Genomic DNA, 26718 nt, shown 5'->3' with positions numbered 1-26718 from the left:
TCCCCACTCCTGGCTTAATGGGACGGCTCAGGGCTGCACACACAAGGGGGAAACCACTATGCATGTTGGGGGTGGGGTTAGTCAGCAGTATGTGAAACTAAACCTTCTGAGCACAACAGAAGGAGACTTTCATATATTTTTAAGGCATAGAATATTCAGAGCTCTAGTTTAGTTGATACTAAGAAGCAAAATTCTCTCACTAGCATTTGTTCCATTACCTTAGAGTTAGGCTGAAGAAGAAATCTAAAATCCAAATCTGACTTCAGCTGCTGTCTGGCCTGACTTGCCAAAAGTTTTTTAAGGATGCACATTTGCTTGGATTTAAGTTCACCCTGCAATCAAATGAATTTGCTTTATTGCGGCTATCAAAGTGTTAAGACTCAATGCAACTTTCTCAAGAGAAGTGTTTCTAGGAACAGCATGGTCATGGCTGAATTCTCATCAATGTAGCGTTTTGTGTTTTCACACTTCCACATACCAGTAACCCATAAACTTATCATCCTCCTAATTCTGATATTTTATTGTCCAAAACTGGATACTGTGCTCTGAACTACACCTGGACATGACTAGGTTAAGGATAGTTGAAGGATAGTTGCTACTAGCAGAAGCCAGTGCAACGAGTCCGATCAGCGCAATGGGACTTTGCCCTCTTCTCCTCATGCCTTCCTCAAATCTTCTCAGGGGGGTCAAGAGAACTCCCAGAGTAGTGTGTGGAGGGAGAAGAGGGCAGATCATTCTATCTCGTACCGGTAAGTAGAAATGCTTGCGCTGATGAAATGACCACCTTAATATGATGTTGACTTCCACCCAAAATTCTCAGTTTGGAGGATACTAATAGATGTATTCTTTTGTGGCTTGTAAACATGGGCAATAGTCAAACATAGATTTACACCATCTTTTCAAGAGCAAACAAATAGCAAAAATGAGTATAGTCTGCTTTAAAGCACACTGATCCACACAGAAACTGAACTATCCACTTAAGTAAGCGGAGGTACCCACTGCCTCACCAACCAACAAGTATGCAAAGCAACACGTAACGGTGTGCACAGTTCTCTTCAGCCAATTATTTAAAATGAAGAGTTAGACCTCTGGAATGCTGCACTGGAGACAAGATCCATTTCCCTTTTCCAAAATGTTTTTTTTTTAATATACCAGAGTACAACATAATCCTGTTGAAATAAATGGGGTTTGAGCTATCAGATGAGCTGGAAAATGACAGCCTAAATGTGAAAGGCAAATTGGCTAGTATTTGAGCCTCAATATGACCTAAAGCAAAAACCAACATTTTCCCTCCTCTGAGACCAAAAAAAACCCCCCACCAACCATCCATCTAACAAACAGCATATACCAGAGCTATTATCACCTAAAGGTTCTTTTGACATTTCAAGACAATTTACTAGTAAAATGAGATTAGAGAAGCTGTTGTATCTTCAAAATTAACTGTTGGGACAAAACTACATAGAGAATTGAGACTGTAACTTAATATCCACTTCCATTGAACTGGAATTATAATATAAACTATGTTTTCCCAGATTAATAAAACTCAATTTATTCTAAATCATTTTCCCTTTGGGGCGAATTAGCTGAAGTGTTAAGGTCCATATTTAATATCTGCAGCAGGGACAAAATATTAAAGTGAGATGAAGTATGCTATTACAGCTTTATTCCAAAAAGACTTACACACAGCAAAGATATCATCTAGAGCAATCGCAATAAAGCAGAAAGCCATCAATACAGATTAAAACAGAGGCAGACAGTTCTCTGGCTTCTAGAGTATACAAGAAAGGCCTCAAAAAGCAAAGGACAAAGATGATGTCTCCCACAAGGGGACAAGTAGAACTGTCCTACAAGCTTAAAAGTCAGCATCTAAAAGGTTAAGGTGATTGTCAAAGCATTTAAAGTTTCAGCTTCCCTTCAGACTTAGAAGTCTTCTGTGGCACACCCCTTAAGCAAACTCTAGCTCAGCTGGCAACGCAAAGGAACATCTCGCTTTCCACGTCCTTCTGGAGTCTCCTGGATCTTATAGCTTCTTTGACCAGCAGTTCAGGGCATGCTTTTGTTCCAGTTCTAACATCTGTTCCTGTTGGAGATCCAAAATAATTCATAATAGTTGGCAATGTGTTAAAAATAACTCTGTTCTATCCAAGATCCTGAAATGAAAACTTTGCCTCATCCTTTCAGGTCAAGAATTTTTATTACCCACAATGCCTTCCCCCCCCCCCATGAGCCCAGGCAGAGTCCCCTTCCAAAGAACGAAAGGGGGGAAAACTTCCATTTACAGATTCAAACAGGAGAGGCCAAAAGAGCAGCACTTATTAGCTATTTGAAACATGGTATGTCTTCCTGTGTGGAAAAAATGTATGCAATAGACTTCAAAGAAATGCTGGAAGCAATGAATTAAATTCCTGACAGGAACTATTCTGAAAAGCTAGTGTAGATTTGGGATTCAAAAGTAACATTTTCCATACATATATTCCTCTGTACAAGGATAATATGGTGTAATAATCCAAAAAGATCCCATTTATGAGCCACTGAAACTATTATCTGCTCTGCCAAATGACACCCCTTTTCAATATACTTTAGGCTTGCATTATTTACCGATACTGGGAAGAGCAAGACATATGATTACATTCACAAAGTAACTATAAATATATATACAGTATGTCCACAACTTATGCACATTTAACTTGTTCGCATTCAGCTATGTGTTTATGGCAAAAAAATAAAACATAAATAAAAAGGGAGTGGAAAGGAGGTGGGGTTCCAGGAATCAGCCTGGACAGCTCAGTTGGTTAGAGCATGGTGCTGATAATGCCAATGTTGCAGGTTTGATCCCTGTATGGGACAGCTGCTTATTCCTGCACTGCAGGAGGTTGGACTAGATGATCCTTGGGGGTCCCTTCCAACTCTATGATTCTATTAAAAATGACTTTGCCAATCCCACCGACACTGAGCCCCATGTGTTTGAACTGTACACAATTTTAGCTTTAGGTGTAATCCCCGGAATATAACCCCCACATATGTTGCAGGCTTACTGTAATACATAACTTAATTTGAAATTTATAATTTACCTTTCTGGACCATGGCAAAATATATATTTGATGTTAAGTCTAAAAGCTTCATGGTCAACTGCCTTACAAGAGTTCATATCAAGTGCCACTAATTTTCAAAATACTGTATTGTGAATTGACTTTGTGTGCTATTAGCTTTTTAAAGGATAACATTGGTCAGTAAGCTAAAAGTTAGGAGCACAAACTTCCAATGGTATCTGGTCTTTCAACATGACAAACTGCAGTGTATATGCTGAAGTCCACTGCCTTGCGAACTCATTTGGAGACAATATATAATGCACTTTCCCCCACAGTCCTAACAGCACACCAGAATACTTTCTTCAGTTCGATTCCTCACTACTGCATTTGACAACTGCCACATTTATTGGAATCTTCGCCATCAAGCCTTATCCATTTCTTCTCAATTTCAACCTGTAATATGAAAGCAAAAAGGTTGTATTCTTTTTACAAAGCAGTAACATTACTGAATCTCTTGACACTATACCCAGTGAGCCATTAGCTAGCATTCTAATCCTATTAAGAATTAGATCACAATAATGAACCAGGACTTGTGTAACCAGAAATCACCTGCTAGAGTAGAAACCATGTTTGTTTATAGCATCAAAACTCAACAAATCCTGCAGCACTTTGTTGCAAATTAAAAGTTGCAGAGTGCATGGGGTTTATCAAAATCTACCTCCTCAGATACATACCCCTACCCCAAGTAGAAAACAAAATATAAGAACAAGAGGAAAAGTAAATACTATTCTAAAATTATTGATTAAACTTACATCCTATCCTTTGTCCTAGGACCCCAGGTTACAATGCTATAAATATAAAACAATCAATACTGAAGCAGAAATTTAAAAACCAGCAACATAATAGGTAAAACATATATCAATTTTCTGCAGTGCAGGTATCAATCTTCAGTAAACAGAATCCTACTCTGAGTTTGAGATGAAAGCTAACCCTACACTTTTCAGTTTTAAACTGCTTTTTCACTAGCTAAGTCTGTATGGTGTGAAACTATATTTCAGTTTCCTTACCCACCTGTCCCAAAATAGGTTTCTCTTTGCATTTTACTGCAGTCCCTCAAAGCTGCCATGCTACAGTAGAACTGAAAACTTAAGTTCGTACAGGCTTAGCACCTCTGGGATTCAGTTCTTGAGCTATAAGTTTTTACAAGATATACCCTACTGACAGTTAGCTCCTGGCCCAGACTGCCTTTATTGTGCCTTTGTTACCATTTTAGCTGATGCTTTAATAAATAAGTGGGTGATACCAAGCTTTTCCTTGCATAGCTGCCTGACTTGCTTTGTTGCCTTGATGCTCCATCAGGCTAAAAAACAAAACAAGAGGACAAGAAGATTACCTGGCAGTTGTAACATGCTTTACGTATCACATGCTTCTGGGGTTGGATGTCACTCTCGATGCCCAATGATTTAACTTCAGTTCCGGAAGCGCATGCATCAGGCACAACAAACTGCACTGTGGCAAAGGGATACCAATCAGAGGGGATTTCCTGATCCGATCCAAGTTCTAGCTTGTAAGACAAACTGTGCAGATGACCTGGACCTTGAGAAAAGGATGGAGGGAATGTCACAGGAATTTTAGCCAAGACAAGTAGCTGAGAGAACAATCAAGTTACTGGAGGTTTTTGCTAAGCTGTGATTAAGTAGAGCAACCCAATGAAAGAGGAAAGCAGCTAAGCAGGTCACAAGCACCACCAATGCCTGTTAAAAAAATAAAAGTAGCATTTGCTCCCATTCAAAGCTGCTCTTTGTATCTTGGAAGCTAGAAACACTTTTATAATTCACCATCACAAACAGCTCTATATTACATGAAATTATACACCATTTCAAGTACCAGTATACTCCATCAGCAGTAATCCCCACCAAACACCTTCAATCTAACACATAGTCCAGATGGGCCTTTGCCCCTTAATCTTCCCATCTGCAAGTTACTGTTGGAGCGTAGTCATTTGTACACCAATGTACCAATATGGTTTGACAATATGGTTGTCAATATGCCTTGTCAATATGGTTGATAAAGAAATAGAAGCTCAGGTTCAGGCACAGAACAGTTATACTTTATAGGTTGCATAGACCCATTTAAATTAATGGAGCTAATTTAGCCAAGGACATTAATTTGAATGGGTCTACTCTTAAAGAAATCAGCCCTGAGTGCTCACTGGAAGGGCAGATCCTGAATTTGCGGCTCCAGTACATTGGCCACCTCATGAGAACAGAAGACTCCCTGGAAAAGACCCTGATGTTGGGAAAGATGGAGGGCACAAGGAGAAGGGGACGACAGAGGATGAGATGGTTGGACAGTGTTCTCGAAGCGACTGGCATGAGTTTGGCCAAACTGCGGGAGGCAGTGGAGGATAGGGGTGCCTGGCGTGCTCTGGTCCATGGGGTCACAAAGAGTCGGACATGACTGAACGACTGAACAACAACAACTCTGAGTATGACTAGCATTGGCTACAACCTTAAGGCATAACCTTTCTCAGTAGCAACTATTTAGAAAACTACAGTTATTAAATCACACAAATTCTATTTATTTTGTGAATGCCTCTATAGCAAAAATCACGTCAAAACATATTGGGTTCAATGGTGGGTGGGATTGCCAAAATCTTTTTTCCCTGGACACCTGCCCTCTTTCTACTTTTTTTCTCTGCCAAGTGCGTAGGCCTAAAGCTTAATGTGCACAAGTTAAATGCGCATATGCTGCGGGCTTATTGTATTCCATTAATGTGCAAACTTTGTTCATCTAAGAGCAACCCAAAAAACTTCACTGAGAACTATTTAAACCACCAAGAGGTTTTACTCATCACAAAGCTTTGCCAATGTATGAAAATGTTGGCCAGGATGCCTGAAGATCTGAGGCTTAAAATTAATGATACAGGATTTGACATCAATAAACAACAAGTGCTTCTACAAGAAGCCTCTAGCAGAGATTCAGTGGAGATGCTCATGATTCAACTGAATCTGATGGAATTTACTTTAGAATGCATCTTAAGTATCTGGATAATCATTAAAATTCCAAAATGGGTATGTTAAAATATGCAATGAAGTATGTCTTGGGTATCAGAAAGAGGAAGTAAACTGGGAATTTTTGTCTTCAGTGAAGGATATAGTACATACAAACATGTGTACTTCAACCTAAACTGATCCTTTTTGAAATAAAAAGCAGCTTCAGAGTAGAAGCAATCTAGCATAAGAGTCTTATGGCAAGTGTGGGGAGGAGTTAGCCACTCTCTTCCTCTCTCTTCATCCTCTCCCACAAACATCACCCAAGGAGGTTTTAATGGAGGCATCTGCATATAATGTTTCACCCAATTTTTAAACACTATTTATATTTATCCAGCACTTGATTAGGGATGTACATGTAGCCAAGTAATCAGGGCATCTTTTCTAATCAGGCAGAAAAGGAAAGATTTCTAATACAAAAACAGCAGGAGGCAGGCGCCAACTTAGAAGTAGTATTCCCTCTCTCTTACACAGTAGGGACTGACTTAAAATGTTGTAATTCATGCATATGCCATCTAACAAAAAGTATGCAGAAAAATGTTTCTTACTCAAAATGCTAATGTATGCATATTTAATTATTCTATTATTGCATAGAGTCAATCAACTAAAATTTTAAGGAGGCAGCAGCCCTATTTTTTATGTACATAACACTTCACAATCTCTTATTACTACTTTATAATGTAGTTCACTGTTCCCACTTCAAAGACATTCTCCCAGCCTCAGATCTTTTCATCATTTGCAATAGGAGGGAAATGCAACAGCACAATAAGAAGGAGGGAAATATAGTGGAATAACATTTAGGAAATTGTCCCTATAAGTGCCAGGTAATGTTATGTAAGCAGTGTGTCCAACTGTTCAGGCAACCGTTGGAGTTCCATGAATTGTTACCTAATAATCATAATTGATATGGAGACCAACCAACTGCAAATCCCATAAAATTAACGCTCAGGAGCTCAATTTGGCATTCCACCTGAACCACTCACAGCATGTATTAGACCAAGGGTTGGATTTTTACTCTTAATTTTGTTTGCTTAGGTTCCCCATTATATCAAATCCTTCAACAATTTACTATAAACTTGAAGAAGAAGAGTGAGGACATGCTGCCAAGAAAGCATTTCCTGGAACAAGGCAGAAATATTACCAGCAGTTATTGAAAAATCCAATGTGAAAATAATCTAGGAACTAGACCCCATGTGAATTCATTTAAAAATGATTAAGAAAGATTGTGGTTAAGGGGTCATTGTTTCAATTTGGATTTGAAGTCACATTTCTCTCATAGTTTTGAGTTAAAGTCATATTTCTGCCATATTTACATCCTATCAACAATGACCATGCTTTAGAAAGCTTTTGTCAAATTGGGGGAAATGTGCCACATAGGAGGATGCTAAAAGACTCCATGCCTCCATAAACACGTACATTCATTCTGTAAGCTAAACATTTGAAGAGGGCTATGACATGACAACAGCATAGCAATGTTGGCTGTGGCCTCTCAAAAACTGCAAATGTCTTGGTATCTATGCTGTAGTCTGGAAACATGCATATGAGCTAGGCCTTATCTTATTTCCCTCGTTGGACATTACGTTTGAGATTTAGAATAAACAATAAGCAGACTTCACTTTCATAATTGATTACAATTGTTTCAAATTTAAAATCTTTTTCGATGCAGGGAAAATCCATTATTTATCTATCGCTAGCAACTCTTCCAAGTAACACTTTCACTTAACTTTGCGCTTATGCAATTTAAAAATTTATCCCACTAAAGTGACAAAGGGAAACTTAGTCTTTGTATTATTTAAAGAGTTGTTTAAAAGTTATGATATTTTCATCTGTCTCATCCCCAGCATATTTTAAGATGCACAAATATACCTACATACATTCCTGGGAGAGATGAATCATCCTAATCACCAAAGGACACTAAGTGTCTGACACTTCATGCATAATGTTTTTTTCCTACAGAGAGCTAGCAAGTATGCATGTATGTATGTATGAGCCACCACATACAAAGTGGGTTTAAATCATATACCCTGGTATACTCCTGAAATCAGATTGTTGCCATGGCCAATGTACCTTTCATCTGACGGTTTCAGTTCCTTTATTTTGATGCAAACTCAAGTTACTATTATTTATGCCTTTATACGCTGAAAGGCTTGACTACTGCAATATACAACATATAGGGCTGCACTCTATTATTATGTTACTGAAGAAAGTGACAGCCAACTCCCTAATGACTCTCAATGACTGGCTGGCAACCAAATGGAGCCATTCTATTCAGGATTTTCCCATAGCCAAGGACCTGACTATCATATGAACAGGCCTTCATATCAGTATTTTTAAAATCATAATTATAGAAGAGTATTTTAAATTATTACTAAAGCTACATCATTTTAAAAGTTATTTTTGTATGTTGAAAACACAAATCAACAGGACCATATGTAATCTCAAACTGCTCCACACCTTCAATTTCAACTAAGGCTGAAATACAGAACTTACTGCTGAGCAGGCATATACAGGATTATACAGTAAATTAGATCACTTCCCCTATCACTGGGGGAAAGGTTATAGCATACTTGGCCAAGATAAAAAGCTTGAGTGGTTGTGCTACACTAGATATTTATATAATGAAATATTAGTAGAACAGAAGTGTAACTGGAGGCCGTCTCTTGTCACTGTGGATATTCCAGCACTAACATAGACTGAATGCATTAGCTAGTCCACCAGCATAGCACTAGAGGATCTTTCTTTCCAAAGTAGATCTAGTATGTCAGCTGCAATGGACTTAACAGAACTCCAGAATCTCAAGAAAAGGCTGGCAATACAGCTATCTAACTGTTACAATACTGCTCTCTTTTGGTTGATAGAGGCTATGTCAGTAGATAGAGTGAAAAAGGACAATATTCTTTACAATCTGCACTCCAGACCACATACGTCCAAAATTCAGAACCAGGAATACCACAAAAAGTTCTATTTTGCATAAATATATCTTTTATTCTACCATGTTGTTCCTTTAGAAAGCTCAGACCAGAGACAAACACTGATAGGCATACTTAAGCATTGTTTTTCTCTGGTCTGAGCTTTCTAAAGGAACAACATGGTAGAATAAGAGATGCCAGCAGAACTAATTATTCCAACTCATTTACAGTGGTACCTTGATTGTCGAACGGCTTGGCTTCTGAACAAATCAGCTCCCGAATACCGCAAACCCAGAAGTGAGTGTTCTGGTTTGCAAACATTTTTCGGAAACCGAACATCCAACACGGCTTGCTTCCAATTGAGTGCAGGAAGCTCTGCAGCCAATCAGAAGCCGTGCCTTGGTTTTCGATCGGTTCTGGGAGTCGAATGGACTCCTGGAACAGATTAAGTTTGACAACCAAGGTACCACTGTACTGGAAGAATTCATACTACAAAGTGAGGTGTGGGGTTTCACTGCCATGTGTTGAACTTTGGCTCTTTCCGATAACTATGCTGCATGATTATGCTTTTGCTTAGCAAACATAATGCAAAGTTCACAGAATACATTTTTAAAAACATATTCTATTTTTAGTGTGTGGTACACACAAATATGAGTATGCAACATGAAAGCAAAAAAAGGCTGTTGTATGCTTCCATGTGTACCTCCTTCTTATCATTTTATGGAGGTCTCTATTTTTAAATTTCTCAGTAAGCTGCAATATTTCTGAAAACCGCAATTAGACAAGCTATTATTACTTTCTCATTTTTGCTTTTAATGATCATACATATTTTACATTCTGTAACTTTTTATATTTGTTGTCTGTGGACCATAAGTAAATTATATTCTTATATCACCTTCAAAGTAATGCAAAAGATCAGTTGGAGAATGGCTTCTATGCATTGCCATTTCCAAGGACAACAGAATTTCTTCCTGCAATCTAACATGAAATTCTTTTTTTTTTTTTACTTTTTGCATACTTTTGAAGATACAGAGATGCACTTCATACCTGGAAAGGTGATATCAAATGTATATGGATGTCCAAGATGGAAAGACATCAATTCCAGAACAATTTATAAATTCTTACCCCTACACACTTCCTTTTCCAGTATCAATATACATTGTAGTACACGCAGTGAATTTACAGAAGTTAATTGTAGCCACCTAGGGAGAGGGAATTTGATTCCTGGATCTAATAAAGCAAAATCCCAGAATATGAATGAAACAAAATAAACACATTCAAATATGAAGATGCCAAGACTTCTTAAACGAAATGTGTAAAGCAGGCCTAATTATCACTTGGCTTGAATCAAGCATCTATCAAAGCTGCTTTGTTGGGTTGGTGTGGTTAAAATATTCAGATTTCTAAAGCACAGGAATGTGCTTTCTTTTTCCCAGCTCAACAGCACACACAATTCACCATCTGCAGCCTCCATGCCATACATTTTAATCAACTGGCCAGTAAAATCTCTGGAGTGTCATATTGTTAACCCACTATGAGAAAATACAATTCCCTTTCAGCACAGCTTTATACCATTTTTAGAAAAAAAAATCTTTATATAAACCAAATATTTACTTGAGTTTTTATCTGGAAGTCTGTCAATCTTCCACACAATAGCTCTATAGGCACTTTCATATTTGGCTGTTCCAATTGAGACCTGTATTACAGGATCAGATTCAATCTCAGTTAAAGAGCCAAGGCATGTTCTTCTGTTCATTTTTGCTTTCAGAGACTTCTGTCTTTGAAGGTTCATGGTCCAAAGAGTTTTAATCCACTGTGAGGGAATAGGAAAGTGTACCATAATACTTTCACAGGGTTTCATGGAATTTGAATGCACTGAAGTCAGAGCAGAAGAGGACATGTTTATGAAAGCTTGCAGTTCAATATAAGCTCCTTGTACTACCACCATGGCCTTGACAGAAAATGGAAGATCAGCTCCATTATACCATGTCCTGAAACGCATCAGTTCTAACCTACAGCCTTCTGTAGGTGTAAATTTAATTATCCTTGACTGCTCAAATTCTTGTTTTTTCACACATTGATGGAAGTGATAGTCAATGATTTCAATCCATTTTTTTGCATCCTTTTCAAAGTAGTGCTCATCTTTCCTCTGAAGCTCCAGATCATTCAGCGTCAAAAAGCACTCAGAGTTTCCATTCACAAAACTCAAGCAATAAATATGGGTGATGACAGCACTTTCAACTAGCTTCCCTTCTGCTTTAGTGATCCTCCCTGTAAAGTTGTCCACTATCTCCAGGATAATTTCCTGTTCTTCATAGTGTCTTTTTGGTTTTGAAATAACAGGAAGCTTCATTAACTCTTCCTCTACTATCACTAGGAAGTCAGTGAAGTCATTGTAATCAGTCGTTCCCAGCTTTAGCATCTGTTCTATCTCTGGTTCATGAACCACTTCAGCTTTGGGATGATACTTCTTTCTCTCCACATAAGACACATGCTCAATTTTCACAGTATGGATTTTCCCGGCGATACTGCAGTTCTCTAGCTTGGGTTCTGAAAGTTTACAAAATGGCTGCAGCTGAAATTCTTTGAAAGGTTTCTCAAGGCCCTTTTCATAATACATCTGTAGGATTCCTCCAGGTAAGACCTTAAGGTATATAGGCCCCCACTGCCTTGATGACATCATATTCTTCTTTTCGGGAATCCTCAACATGAAAGGCCAGCCATCTTTTCTTTGGCTGCTGAAGAGGCTGTGTGGAAGAAATGAAGAAAAGCCATCTCCCATATACATGTATGGCATGGCTGTCAGAGTCCTTTCATTATCTGAAGTATCAGTTTGCAAGTGCTCAAGCCTCTCACAAATATAGTGGAATGATCCCTGGTTGAGGCTTTTCTGATCAGGAAACCTGTCCTTTTCACTGGAAAAGCCACTATTCTTTTCAAGGTTTGTATCCTTTTTGTGCACGTTGATGGATTTATCTGGTGAATCTTCTGACCAAAATGGACTAGCAAAAGCACAGTCATTCTGAATGTATTGGAAGAATGTTTGTGATTCCAGGGAATCTTCTGATTTCTTTGCGCTTTCCTGATGAGTGGCATTTGCACCATCTAATGGCTCTGAGACTGAACATTCTGAGTGATGCTCAGCCTGAGAGGTACCAGTCAGTTTTTGAGAAGATGGCCCACCCACTGGCAGAATATTAATGTTGGATGACAACTCTGGAATAGGACAAAGGTGGTGAATTCCAGATTTTGAAAATAAAGGGCTGACAGGATAATCTTTAGTGGGTGTACATAGTGGAGAATTGCTAGGAGGTCCAGGGCTAAAGTAATAGTCAACTACAGGAGAGGAGAGAGGAGTATTGCTGGAAGATGGAGATTGGCTCAAGGAATCAGGCATTTTAGGCAGATGGAGTTTAAGACCATTTGCTTTGCAGGCACTATGACTTCCTCCTGCTTTCTGAGGAGAATGGAATAGGGGTTCATCTTCAAATGTAACCCAATTTGCAGGATTCGTGGTAAACATCTTGTTGGGACAAGTTCGTGATACACAGCTGAAGTGTCACTCGCAAATCATCTGTTTAAAAAGAGAAAATGGAATGTATAAGAAAATGCGTACCATCTTTCTAAGAGTATATCCCCATGACAAATTTAGACCAATTCAAGCCTTCATGGAATCCTTGAAGTTGTGATTGTGAATGAACTGGAGAACCTCCAAACCACAGCAATCTCCCAGAATTGTAACTCCCAGGGTTTTATGGCTAGAATAGTGAAACTGGTTTTAAATGAGCATAATATATATTTTCATCAGCCCTAGACATCTTGGAGTCTAGTGGTTCTTAATGAATGGCAAAGATGACAAATCCAAAAGGGAGATACCAATTCTGAATAGCCAAAAAAAAAAAATGTGGGGACTCGCCTTATACAAATATAGATATGCAATATATTTCTGCTATATTTGCAGTAATTTACAATAATGCAGGGTTGGGACAAAAAAAGAAAGGCATTTTTTCTACCCCGAATTGCCTATATTGACAAGCTTGTATTATCAGTGGCTACAAAAAGCAAAGGATACAAGGCAAGAGCTTATTTTGATAGGCACACAAAGAAAACATATTTGTCTTCGGTATTTGTATCCTAGTGTCTGTGGGCACTTCCAAACAGCTTGCTTATACAGTAAAGGATTCATTATTGTATTGTTTGCATAAAGTTTGCAGAGAGCTTATACAATGACAGCTATTCACTGAGCATTCATTCCAAATTATTTGTGGGGAGGTTAGACGATGCTGAGTCAAGAAATCTTTATCACACACTTTTCAGTGCATTTTCACAAAAAGGCCATGGCAGGGGAATATATTTGTTTTGCAAGACTGCCAAATCAACTTTCATTGTACAGCCTGAATTTACTGGTAAGTGTGTGCATACACCCACACTGATATTATATGAAAAGCCCAAGAAGCCTTAATTTCTTAATCATGTGCTTCAATCAGGAACTTGTTCGTAATTACAATTCTGTTTCCTCTGCTATTGCAGTTTTGAGACAACACTTAATTTGGTCCCTCTTCATCAGGGTTATAAAGGCAATTATTCCCAAAACATATTTTTTTACAAAATGCAATATACTAAAGAAGCATGGAGATAATATAAAATATTTGTTTAGTAAAGGGCTTCAGGATTATATACAATATAGTGTAGTCCCAATTATTTTAGTGTAATGCTCAAGAACAAATGGTTTGAATTCCTTTTTGGAATTCTAGTTTTTGCAAGTTGCCAAGTATTTAATGCTCCAGCCAATAAACACAGTAAGATAGAGACTTTTTCCAGATGAAATCCTTCTCTGTGGTGTCCATTCCTATGCCTGTCAACAGAATTACAGTTATCACTTATTACTTTGCCAGCATCACCCAGGGTCCTGTGGGATTGGGGGGTGGGGCAAGAGTCACTGGAAGGCTTAACTGCCTCTGTATCTGAAGAAGTGTGCATGCACACGAAAGCTCATACCAAGAACTTACGGTAGTTGGTCTCTAAAGGTGCTACTGGAAGGAATTTTGTTATTTTTTATTTTGTTTTGCCTTTGTTTGGGTCCATGAAGCGTTTGAGAGATGTTGGAAGTAAGCAGAGAGGGGAATTCTTGACCACCATCTTAAGGAGACTGGGCCAGCTGATCCTGAAGAAAGTGTCCCCAGATAAAAACTTGTGGCAGGACTCTGATTTGCAGTTTGGGACAGGGAGTGAAATGGACTGGCCCAGGGACAGCAAGAAGAGATGAAGGGGATCATCAGAGCCACTTCCTTTATTCCTCTTAACAGCCCATCACCTCATCTGGAAGTTAGCTTGGCTATTCCAAGAATTAGAAGTGGGTCAGGCATACAGCCTAACCCCCTCCCCCCCCCAAAAAAAACCTCTATGATTTGTCTGTTGATATATGTGTGATTTCCCCCCTGTTTTACAAAAGCCATTTCCTGTTGCCCTTCTGGAAAAGAATTTTGCACATGTTTGCAATTTAAGTATTATGGACAGCAGATGTACTAATACAGATCAAAGCAGAACCTTGCATTAAATTTCTGGTGTTAAGGTTTTGCACACGTGCTCTGCCATATTAATTAAATGTATCAGTTTTTGCTCCTTCTGATTTCATGAAAAATATTAAGTTCCACAAGAGTCATGAACACCTTTGTCTTCACTTGCTGCATTAGAATGGCATTCTGCTGCACCATGAAGTTAACTGCTCTGGAGAAAAATGGAGCCAGTCTTAAAGAAACAGAAGCACAGCTGCAGCTTATAATTCTTCCAATTCCTGAGCTCTTTATCACTAACAAACCTTCCACAGAATAATTAAATAATTAAAGCACAATTTGTGGCTGGGCAAAGGAGCATGGACACTGGACATGCTGGTGGACGAAGAAGCATAGAGATTGGACATGCGGTAAGTCAGGCAGGCACGCGCGCACACACACACACACACACACACACACACACACAGAGAAGGGAGCAAGGGTGGAAAGAGGCTGAATGACACAGGGCAATGTAGTGGGTCTTATTTTTACTTTATGGCATCTGGGAGGGAAGTCAGCAATTCAGCATCAGCAATGGCTTCACAAAACGGTGCTTTCTGCCAGCTGCTTCCAGGCAAAGGCATGTTGCACACACACACGGTGTGATTCACAATGTATTGCCAGGTCAATTATTTTTAAATGGTTATCATGATGTGGTATAGAAACCGGTATTGGACAATGTATTAGTATATTGTTCAGCCCTACTGGCCATCAGGCAATAGCTTTTCCCATCTGCTTTGTCTCACCCTCCAGCCCTAGGAACCTTCAGAACGGAGTTGCTGCTATGGGCATTATTTGTATGTGTATTTTAATGAACTGAACAGAATAGATTATGAGTCATGGGGATGGGGAGTGTGTGTATATGAATTCAACTGTGCTTAATTTACTTTTTGGCTGCTATTTTGTTAATGTTGTTAATATTGTTTTATAAATTATGAATGCTGTAGTACTTTATGAATCCTATGACTTTTATTGTAATTGTGCTGTTTATCTTTTTTTTAGTTGTTTTGTTAATGGTGTTTTATAGACAATTTAATTTTATATTATTTATGTTGCATTTGGGACATTCTCTTATGTTATTGTTACTAAGCCACTTTTCAATTCATTTGAATGAAAAGTGGCATAGAAATATAATAAATCAAACCAAATCTGGTCTGGTGTCAGAGCTAACTGCTAGGCATGTGGGCTCAAGCTCATATTTAATCACCAATATGATTCAGAGCCCCCTTCATGGATCACTGCCTTGTCGTGGCGAAGGGGCTTGAATTACTCAGAGAAGCTATGGACAGGTCAAGATGGACAGGTCATAGTGGAGAGTTTGGACCAAACGTGATCCACCTGGAGAAGGAACTGGCAAGCCGCTCCAGTATCCCTGCCAAGAAAACTCCATGGACAAAGACAACAGGCATATAAAAGATATGACGCTGGAAGATGAGCACCTCAGGTCGGAAGGCGTCCAACATGCTACTGGGGAAGAGCGGAGGACAAGTACAAGTAGATCCAGAGCTGATGAAGCGGCTGGGCCAAAGCCGAAAGGACGCTCAGTTGCGGATATGCCTGGAAGCGAAAGGAAAGTCCAATGCTGTAAAGAAAAGTATTGCATAGGAACCTGGAATGTAAGAACCATGAACCTTGGTAAGCTGGATGTGGTAAAAAATGAGATGGCAAGAATAAACATTGACATCCTAGGCATCAGTGAACTAAAATGGACAGGAATGGGCGAATTCAGTTCGGATGACTATCATATCTACTACTGTGGACAGGAATCCCGTAAAAGAAATGGAGTGGCCCTCATAGTCAACAAAAGAGTGGCGAAAGCTGTACTGGGATGCAATTTCAAAAATGATAGAATGATCTCGATACGAATCCAAGGCAGACCTTTTAACATCACAGTAATCCAAGTTTATGCACCAACTACCAGTGCTGAAGAAACCGAAATTGACCAATTCTATGAAGACTTACAACACCTTATAGAAATGACACCAAAGAAGGATGTTCTTCTCATTATAGGGGATTGGAATGCTAAAGTAGGGAGTCAAGAGATAAAAGGAACAACTGGCAAGTTTGGCCTTGGAGATCAAAATGAAGCAGGGCAAAGGCTAATAGAGTTCTGTCAAGAGAACAAGCTGGTCATCACAAACACTCTTTTCCAACAACACAAGAGACGACTCTACACATGGACATCACCAGATGGGCAACATCGAAATCAGATTGATTATATTCTCTGCAGCCAAAGATGGAGAAGCTCTATACACTCAGCAAAAACAAGACCTGGAGCTGACTGTGGCTCAGATCATCAGCTTCTTATAGCAAAATTCCAGCTTAAACTGAAGAAAGTAGGAAAGACCACTGGGCCAGTAAGATTCAATCTAAATCAAATTCCTTATGAATACACAGTTGAAGTGAAGAACAGGTTCAAGGATTTAGATTTGGTGGATAGAGTACCTGAAGAACTGTGGATGGAGGCTCGTAACATTATACAGGAGACAGCAACAAAAACCATCCCAATGAAAAAGAAATGCAAGAAAGCAAAGTGGCTGTCCAATGAGGCCTTACAGATAGCGGGGGAGAGAAGACAAGCAAAATGCGAAGGAGATCGTGAAAGATACAGGAAATTGAATGCAGATTTCCAAAGAATAGCAAGGAGAGACAAGAGGGCCTTTCTAAACGAGCAATGCAAAGAAATAGAGGAAAATAACAGAATGGGAAAAACCAGAGATTTATTCAAGAAAATTGGAGATATGAAAGGAACATTTCGTACAAAGATTACCACAATTAAGGACAAAAGTGGAAAGGACCTAACAGAAGCAGAAGACATTAAGAAGAGGTGGCAAGAATACACAGAGGAATTATACCAGAAAGATATGGAGGTCTCATACACCCCAGGTAATGTGGTTGCTGACCTTGAGCCAGACATCCTAGAGAGTGAAGTCAAATGGGCCTTAGAAAGCCTTGCTAACAACAAGGCCAGTGGAAGTGATGATATTCCAGCTGAACTATTTAAAATTTTAAAAGAGGATGCTGTTAAGGTGCTACACTCAATATGCCAGCAAGTTTGGAAAACTCAGCAGTGGCCAGAGGATTGGAGAAGATCAGTCTACATCCCAATCCCAAAGAAGGGCAGTGCCAAAGAATGCTCCAACTACCGCACAATTGCACTCATTTCACATGCTAGCAAGGTTATGCTTAAAATTCTACAAGGCAGGCTTAAGCAGTATGTGGACCGAGAACTCCCAGAAGTGCAAGCTGGATTTCGAAGGGGCAGAGGAACCAGAGACCAAATTGCAAACATGCGCTGGATTATGGAGAAAGCCAGAGAGTTCCAGAAAAACATCTACTTCTGCTTCATTGACTATGCAAAAGCATTTGACTGTGTCGACCACAGCAAACTATGGCAAGTTCTTAAAGAAATGGGAGTGCCGGATCACCTCATTTGTCTCCTGAGAAATCTCTATGTGGGACAAGAAGCTACAGTTAGAACTGGATATGGAACAACTGATTGGTTCAAAATTGGGAAAGGAGTACGACAAGGCTGTATATTGTCTCCCTGCTTATTTAACTTATATGCAGAATTCATCATGCGAAAGGCTGGACTGGATGAATCCCCAACCGGAATTAAGATTGCCGGAAAAAATATCAACAACCTCAGATATGCTGATGATACTACCTTGATGGCAGAAAGTGAGGAAGAATTAAAGAACCTTTTAATGAGGGTGAAAGAAGAGAGCGCAAAATATGGTCTGAAGCTCAACATCAAAAAAACTAAGATCATGGCCACTGGTCCCATCACCTCCTGGCAAATAGAAGGGGAAGAAATGGAGGCAGTGAGAGATTTCACTTTCTTGGGTTCCATGATCACTGCAGATGGTGACAGCAGTCACGAAATTAGAAGACACCTGCTTCTTGGGAGAAAAGCAATGACAAACCTAGACAGCATCTTAAAAAGCAAAGACATCACCTTGCCAACAAAGGTCCGTATAGTTAAAGCTATGGTTTTCCCAGTAGTAATGTACGGAAGTGAGAGCTGGACCATCAAGAAGGCTGATCGCCGTAGAATTGATGCTTTTGAATTATGGTGCTGGAGGAGACTCTTGAGAGTCCCATGGACTGCAAGAAGATCAAACCTATCCATTCTCAAAGAAATCAGCCCTGAGTACTCACTAGAAGGACAGATCCTGAAGTTGAGGCTCCAGTACTTTGGCCACCTCATGAGAAGAGAAGAATCCCTAGAAAAGACCCTGATGTTGGGAAAGATGGAGGGCACAAGGAGAAGGGGACGACAGAGGATGAGATGGTTGGACAGTGTTCTCGAAGCTACTAACATGAGTTTGGCCAAACTGCGGGAGGCAGTGAAGGATAGGCGTGCCTGGCGTGCTCTGGTCCATGGGGTCACGAAGAGTCGGACACGACTGAACGACTGAACAACAACAACAACAACATGATTCAGAGCATAAAGCACTGAAGCAAGACCTAGTACACCTGGGTAAAATGCAGTGGGGAGGAGACATCTGCATGCACACAGGCAGCTTGAGTGAACATAAAGTTTGAATTCAAGCAGCTCTTCCCTATGCAGATTTGAAGATTATACCCTTTGAATAGTAAGCACTAAACCTGACAGTTAAAATGTTTCAAGGAAAGGAAAAGATGCATGCATAAATCCGAAATTTCTTGAAAGTGTTTACCCATTTAAATGCAGCAGAAAGATATTACTGACCCTCCTATGTATGTGTAAAGCACTAATATTATAATCCAAAAACACACAAAGCTAAATTTATCAGGTGTTTGCATGGTGTGTTCACTCAGCAATTTGCATCATGTTCCCAATCTGAACAGTTAGAGGGAAGAGTATATCACTTCATTACTTTTCAAGCAGGACAGAGTGTCAAGACAACAATCCTACAATTTCTGGTGTATGACACTTTAATATTCCTACCTACATTGTTCTTTCAGGGTTTCTGACAAAGATCCAAACTGGATGATCCTTAGGACTGAACGTTGTTCCTTCTACATGCAAAAGTGCTATCATCCCTTTAAAACCAAACTGTTAGGTCTGAACTGCTTAAAAACCTCAGAGTAATGCAACTGTCTCGAGATATTAACCGAGAAAAGTCAGGAAGTTCATATGTGTGTGTTAAGTAAGGACAAAATGCCAGTCTTAACTTGGAATTTCCTGCTAGTTTGATTTACATTCCAAATATTGCTTAAGTTCAACTTCTGGCTATGCCTCATCATGCTTGATGAGCTATTTTTATCCTCTTCCCTAACCACAACTATTTATACCAAAGAGTAATACTCTCTTTTCCATCAAAACATATAAAGCAGAAAAACACTTCTAGAAGTTTTGTGAAATGAAAATCATGGCCGAACATCTCACTCACTTTGTACCCCTCAAGTTATAAACAGTTCAAGTTTCACAAATACTGTATGCCTTCTAGTTTAGGCAGCTTTAAAAAAAAGTTTAACAACATCATGATTTTTCAGATAAAGGAGTGTTTCATCTGAGTATAAGGGAAAATCCACAAGTATACAGAATCAACGGAAACTTATGTCTCTTTGTGTATTCTTCATACAGTGGCTGGGGCAGCACAATCAGGTGTGCAGTTTTACTTACTTACTTACTTACTTACTTACTTACTTAAAATGGGCACAGGATTCAGCATCACAGAGACCAAACAAGATGCAATGCAGGCAAGTTAGATCTCCCACATTTTTTAAAAGTTGCAACCATAAAGGTAAAGGGACCCCTGACCATTAGGTCCAGTTGTGGATGACTCTGGGGTTGTGGCGCTCATCTCAGTTTACTGGCCGAGGGAGCTGGTGTACAGCTTCCAGGTCATGTGGCCAGCATGACTAAGCTGCTTCTGGCGAATCAGAGCAGCACACGGAAACGCCGTTTACCTTCCCACCGGAGCGGTACCTATTTATCTACTTGCACTTTGTGCTTTCAAACTGCTAGGTTGGCAGGAGCAGGGACCAAGCAACGGGAACTCACTCCATCCCAGGGATTTGAACCACCGACCTTCGGATCAGCAACCCTAGGATCTGTGGTTTGACCCACAGTGCCACCCGCGTCCAGTTGCAGCCATAGAAACCACTAATTCAGAAAGGCTCCAGGGTGGGTAGATTAATCATTTCTCACACATACAGAAAGCATCCTCCTTGAAGCTGCTATTTGCTGTGTAGGTAGAATATTGAATATCCTGTTGAGCATGACTTTGATGGCCTCAGGCTGTGAAGCAGTTTATGAATTTGTAAAATAAACTGAAAATAATTATGCTTTCCCACAAAGAACAAACAACTAGAGGTGGGGCGCAATTTAATGTAGGCTCTTCCTATTGGAATAGGAACTGGAATTCGCAACTAGTTTTGCCAAAGGCTTTCCAACCCCTTCCCACGATTCTCAGAAGCGGAACATAGTATACAAAAGTTAAAATATATAGGCACATCAGCTTGATTTGTGTAACAGTGTAACATAATTCCATTTTTCTTGGTGCACAGTTCGGGTTACCTTTGTATAGACTTTTGATTGATTTATTTAGTACAAAGTTCAGACAACCCTGGCTAATAGGACCAAAAAAACAAGAATGATTGGAATGCAACTGCCTTTCACAATAAAGGAGCTTGGCTGTCAGCTTGTCTGAAATCTAAAGTGAGTTTAAATCAGAGTAGCTGAGATGGCTATCAGTTGATAGCAATGTAGTGTCAATGAAAGAAATTCTACCTTTGTGCAAATAATATTGGTAGAAACTGGAAGAGTTAATCTCTGAACACTTCTTGGCTCCTCCATGCAGCCTTGCACACAAAGTATTGGTTAGTAAAGTATACTCCCAAGATATGGTTGGCAAGACCTTTTATTCACCACAGATAGGCTGAAGGCAAGTCTCCTACCAACAATGAAAACAGGGGAAATAAGGATAATCACTAGTAGTTTGAATAAGCCCAGTACTAAAGCTAGCTTTGAAAAACAGCTAACTGGCAACTAAGTAGGAATGCTGGTCAGCAAGCAATTTAGTACAGTCATTCTTCCCAGCCCTTCTGACTGTATTTTAACCACCATGAATACTGGTTGGCAACAGAAAATGCTGACAACTTCAAGCACAGCCACTAACACAAGTAAGCCTCCCATAAAACCTATCCTTTCTAAAGCAGAACAGAAATTAATAATTTTGTAATTAAGGAACAAGTATTAAAAAAAACCTAGCCACATGATCCACTACCCTCAAGTGTGTTAGTGGAAAGCTGATGTTCCAAAACTTCTCCATTTCTTAGCATTTTGTACAGCCAAATGCTCCCTCCTGCCACTGTGGAGGCTTTTCAGACAAAATTTTCCACTCCCATTGACCACAGCAAGCTCTGGGGCTCTGTGCCAGCTGAAAATTTAGACCCAAGATTTGTAGCTCGGCAATCAGAAACTAATGTTACCACAAAGTTGTTTGCTCTGAGGTTGACCTTATTAGCACTGTTTTGCAAAGTTTTTGATGAAGCTAACGTCATTTTAAAGCTTCTGTACAACAATATATAACAAACATACCGGTAAATGGTGACTGTAAGCATAGGAGGTAATAAACTCAGCACAGACTAGTGGTGAACAAATCTGGATTTGGAGCACATGGATCAACCACCTGCCGAACTCCAATTAGGCAAGTTTCTTGGCCCGAGTCTTATCTGTAAAACAAGATTAAATGATTTATTTGTTACTAGCTATGGTGGCATCAAACATCCCTGCACTTTTGGAACATTACCTCTAACCTCCCTTCTGCCTCTTTTGATGGAAGATTGTGCTAATCATTTTAAAGCAGGTTAGCTAATGGCAACTAGCTGCCATACATGAACCTCTGTTTTATCAGCCATGCCCTTAGTTAAAGACACTTAACTCTTGTGCCAGTTGTGGACAACCTATATTCTATTGGCTAACATGTAGACAAATATGGTATGTATTTGGTTGATCCCAACTTGGGTGGAGAATTGCTCTACATATTCTTAACATGTCCTCCACCCTATAAAAGGTGTTTATGGACTGCTATACGTATTAGATGCTATTACTGTACAAATACAGGTAGGTAGCCGTGTTGTTCTGCCATAGTGAAAACAAAAAACAAACAAAATCTTTCAGTAGCACATTAGAGACCAACTAAGTTTGTTCTTGGTATGAGCTAACAAACTTAGTTGGTCTCTAAGGTGCTACTGGAATATTTTTTTTTTATTACTGTACAAAGTTTAATATATACAATATCTCAAACAGAAGTATGCCAACACACACACAAGCACTCAGGCGCACTGTTTCACTTTCAAAAATACTGAAACAGAGAAAACACATTTTCCTGAGCTAGCACCTAGCAAAAAGTCAAAGAATGCAGTGTTATCCCACAACCAGGGGTAGCTATTACCTCCAAAACTGAGGCTGTTATATGTCCCATATACACTCGCAAGCCACTCCCACAATGCTTTCCCTTAACTCTGCTCCACCCCGATTTTCCATGTACATCAAATACCTCTGAATAGCAGTTGTGGTTGCTGCCCTCATGTCATGTTTGTAAGTTTCCCAGAGTTATCTGATGTGCCACTACTGGAAACTGGAGTACACAACTAGATTAAATCAAGTGGCTTGCCCAAGACAACACACCAGTGTTGTGTAGTGGTTAAGAGTAGTAGGCTCAAAATCTGGTGAACTGGGTTTGTGTCTCCGCTCCTCCAAATGCAGCTGCTGGGTGACCTTGGGCTAGTCACACTTCTCTGAAGTCTCTCAGCCCCACTCACTTCACAGAGTGTTTGGTGTGGGGGAGGAAGGGAAAGGAGAATGTTAGCTGCTTTGAGACTCCTTCGGATAGTGATAAAGCAGGATATCAAATCCAAACTCCTCCTCCACCTCCTCCTCCTCCTCCTCCTCCACACTGTGAGCAGAGCAAAGCTGGAATCTGAAGCACAAGCCAGGTTCCCAAAACAATTTCTTTGCCAATTAGCCTTCTCCCAAAACATTTCACCTTTTGATTCTCCCGAAAGACCATTTGTTTCCAATATTAATTCCCCAATATATTTCATCCCACTTTCCACCCCTATTTGTTCCCACTCCCCACCCCCCACCCCAAGAGAAAAATAATGCTGTAATCCATCACTACCAAAACAAAATACATCTGCTCACTTGCTTCATCTAGTTAAAGGAAAACAAAGGAGAAAATACAAGATAAGGAACTTGTACCATTCTCAAATCCTTCCAGTAGCACCTTAAAGACCAACTACCATAAGTTTGTTCTTGGTATGAGCTTTCGTGTGCATGCACACTTCTTCAGATATCTGTATCTGAAGAAGTGTGCACGCACATGAAAGCTCATACCAAGAACAAACTTAGTTGGTCTCTAAGGTGCTACTGGAAGGAATGTTTTATTTTTTATTTTGACTATGGCAGACCAACACGGCTACCTACCTGTAACATTCTCAAATCAGCCAACCATCAGGGAGGAAAACAAAGTCTTGTGGCACCTTAAAATTTCTGCTGTGCTGCAACAGGCTAACAAGGCTACAAATCTTTAGGGACAGGCAATTCTCGTACTTTTGTATCAATGTATTCACATGGCAACTTCAAACATTTTTACCCTTTTCAAAGTAGCAGGTTCAGCACACTAAGTAACTACAACTGCCTATAACAGAGAAAGAAAGCCTAAAAGAAAGTCAGTGTTTGGCCCTGAAGGAGAAGACAGGCTGAATATTTGGATTTTGAGAAAGAAAGTGACCCCTCAGATTTAATGCTTGAAGATTGCTGTTTACAAACCTTTCCCAAATAAGTTATTAAAGGTAAAAAGCACTCACTGCAGAGCTGCAGGGTTTGGAATGCAAGTACTGTATTTCTACTGTGTAAAAAAAGAACAAACTTTCTATATCATTACTCTATGGTAACTTTTGAATAACCATAACCCTCCAAATGAAGTGCATCCCTACAATTTCACTCTCAAGGTCATTCAACACAATTTAGCCACTGCCATTTCATCCTAATCAGGCACCTGGAATAGTGCAGGGCTAATTTTTTCCTTGCTTGCAAAGCATGCTTATAGCAGATAAATAAATACAATCACAGATTATAGCCTCCTCTTCACCTCTGGATCAAAGCACTGGAGTGGGGAGCCATCACTTTGACATTCTTTAAACCATTCAGTTGTCAGGACAACACTAGGTAAAATAACCTATACTAACCAGCTTTGTCCACACCTTTCATGGGTAAAGATAAAGATATAAATAGCTTCTAGCCATTGCAAGAACAGGAAAAAGCGGTGGCAGTTGTTCCAGTCCAGTTAGTGAGGGGGGCAGAGGATGGGGTGACTTGTAATGTCAAACACCAAAGAAAGGCTTGAAATAAAAGCAGCATTCAACAGCTATGGAGAAAATGGAATTAATAGAGTTAGAAAGGACCGTGGAGGTCATCTAATCCAACACGTTGCTTAGTATAGGAACTGCAGTGCAGGATGCAGAAATAGCATCCCGGATAGGTGTGTGTGCTCAAATACATCAAGTGAAGGAAGGCAGTCTTTTCCAGTGTTGAATAGCTCTTATTGTTAGGATGTTTCTTCTAATGTTTAGCCACAATCTGCTTTCTTGAACTTTCCACACATTGGTTCTGGTCTTGCCCTTTGGAGCGACAGAGATTAAGTAATAATGGGAAGACTAGGTGTTGTTGTTTTTTCGTCCACCAAGAAAAGGTATGTATGTGGTATATCCAGCTCAACCGTCCTAAGTGTGTGCTTGAACGAACACAAACGCTGAAACGAGGGGCAACTTTAAATTTAACAAGCTCACTTTGAAACGAAGGAGATGCGGTAAAACCACCAGCATAGAAGCCGGACTACTCTTGCAGGAGCAGAGTTGCTTCCCTAAAATCGGAAGGGAACAACCGAAGTCCTGTGCAGTTTTACTTGGAAGTAAATTTCACAATGTCCCATAAAGGGCTCGCTCTCCAGGATAAGCGAACCGAGAATTACAACAGAATCAAAAAGAGCGTCTCGGGGGCCGGGGGGGCCTTAAGCACTAAACGTGGCATAAAGCTTTCGCGGACTGAATCGGATGCGCGAAGTGTTGTTGCTGTTATCCTTTTCTGCGGGGGGGGGGGGGGTGGAATGTAAACACTGAGGTGAAATGCAAAACGTTCCCCTGCGGCAATTTGAGTAAAACGCGTGTGAGGCATCTGCCTTGCTGGCAATGGCAATAAAAGAAGTCCCCCCCCCCCACCTCTCCCCTGGAGAGAGAAGCGGGGGGTGGTCTTCCACGCATTTCCCCCAAGAGTTACCCTCGGGGTAGGGCTTTGGAGCCCCCCCCCCAACCAGCAGAAACTTCAGGAGGAGCCCCCCACCCCCGACCCCATTGCAAGTCCGAGCAGCAATGCAGAATTGCAGATTTGCCATATAAATTGGGGGTGGGACTGGGGAGGTTCCTGTGAGACCGTTAAGCCTAATCGCACCAACACCCCACCCCACCCCGCCTGCAGACAGGGGCTGCACCAGTGAGTTGCCTCACCCTCCCCTCCCTCACACCCGTCCCCTCGGACACCCCTCTTTCCGAAGGGAGAAGCGCCCGCCCGCCATCCTTACCAGCGCGGGCGCCTCTCAGAGCTCCGACGAGCGCACTGAGGGGACGCGGCAGCAGGCAAGGGAGAGAAGGGAGACGGCAGACTCTGCCCGGGGGAAGGCTGGCCGGGACCCAAACCCCAGCCTCGCCTGGCGCGGAGCCGAAGAGAGTCGCCGCCCGCTCCCTCCTTCTCTCCTCAAAACTTCAGGACGGGAGGCCCCGCCCCCTCCTCTTCCCCCCGCCCGGTCCTCGCGCTCCTTTTTTTAACTGTCAAAAGCCACCAGCGCGCGACGAGAAGGGGAATGCGCATGCGCGTCCAACGGCGAGAGAGAGCGCTTTTCAGCTCCCTGACGAGGGGCATCTACCGAACTAGAGTGAGGCGGGAGCGGGGGGGAGGATGGGTAAGCAGGGACGAAGCTCCGCCTTCTCGTCTGGCCGGCTCGAGCCATTTGGGCGCAGGCGCAGTCACTCCCTAGGATTTGTTTTTGTTTGATGGGAGTGGTGGGGGTTTTGGCGCCTTTGGGGGGGGGGGGCTGAGGCGAAAAGCACCTCTGGGGGCGGGAATAGGAAGTTGGGACTTCCCAAGCAGGGGCTGGCCACCATGAGGCAAGGTGAGGTTGGGGGC

The 26718-nt window shown here is 40.8% G+C and overlaps 1 protein-coding gene across 1 annotated transcript; it reads right to left on the bottom strand.

Moving 5' to 3' along the window:
- Nucleotides 1-1630: 1630 nt before the first annotated feature.
- LOC117044373 (stonin-1-like) lies at nt 1631-26319 on the bottom strand. The gene is made up of 5 exons (XM_033145068.1): nt 26117-26319; nt 22075-22208; nt 10606-12565; nt 4423-4625; nt 1631-3482 (listed from the first exon to the last, which is right to left on the bottom strand). The coding sequence occupies exons 3-5, from the start codon at nt 12512-12514 to the stop codon at nt 3408-3410; spliced, it is 2187 nt and encodes a 728-aa protein (XP_033000959.1). The 5' UTR covers nt 12515-12565; nt 22075-22208; nt 26117-26319; the 3' UTR covers nt 1631-3407.
- Nucleotides 26320-26718: the final 399 nt, after the last annotated feature.

This window comes from Lacerta agilis, chromosome 3 (genome assembly GCF_009819535.1).
Source record: "Lacerta agilis isolate rLacAgi1 chromosome 3, rLacAgi1.pri, whole genome shotgun sequence".
Classification (NCBI taxonomy): domain Eukaryota; kingdom Metazoa; phylum Chordata; class Lepidosauria; order Squamata; family Lacertidae; genus Lacerta; species Lacerta agilis.
Note: the sequence above shows the minus strand (reverse complement) of the source record. Positions and strands in the feature narration are given on the sequence as shown.

Excerpts from the sequence above, each read along its gene's own strand:
- LOC117044373 (XM_033145068.1), bottom strand. The coding sequence starts at position 12,514 with ATGTTTACCACGAATCCTGCAAATTGGGTTACATTTGAAGATGAACCC. Across the intron at positions 4,626-10,605 it reads ACTTCCAGATAAAAACTCAA|GTCCAGGTCATCTGCACAGT; the intron begins GTAAATATTTGG and ends CCTTTTCTCAAG. Across the intron at positions 3,483-4,422 it reads AAGCATGTTACAACTGCCAG|GTTGAAATTGAGAAGAAATG; the intron begins GTAATCTTCTTG and ends TTCATATTACAG.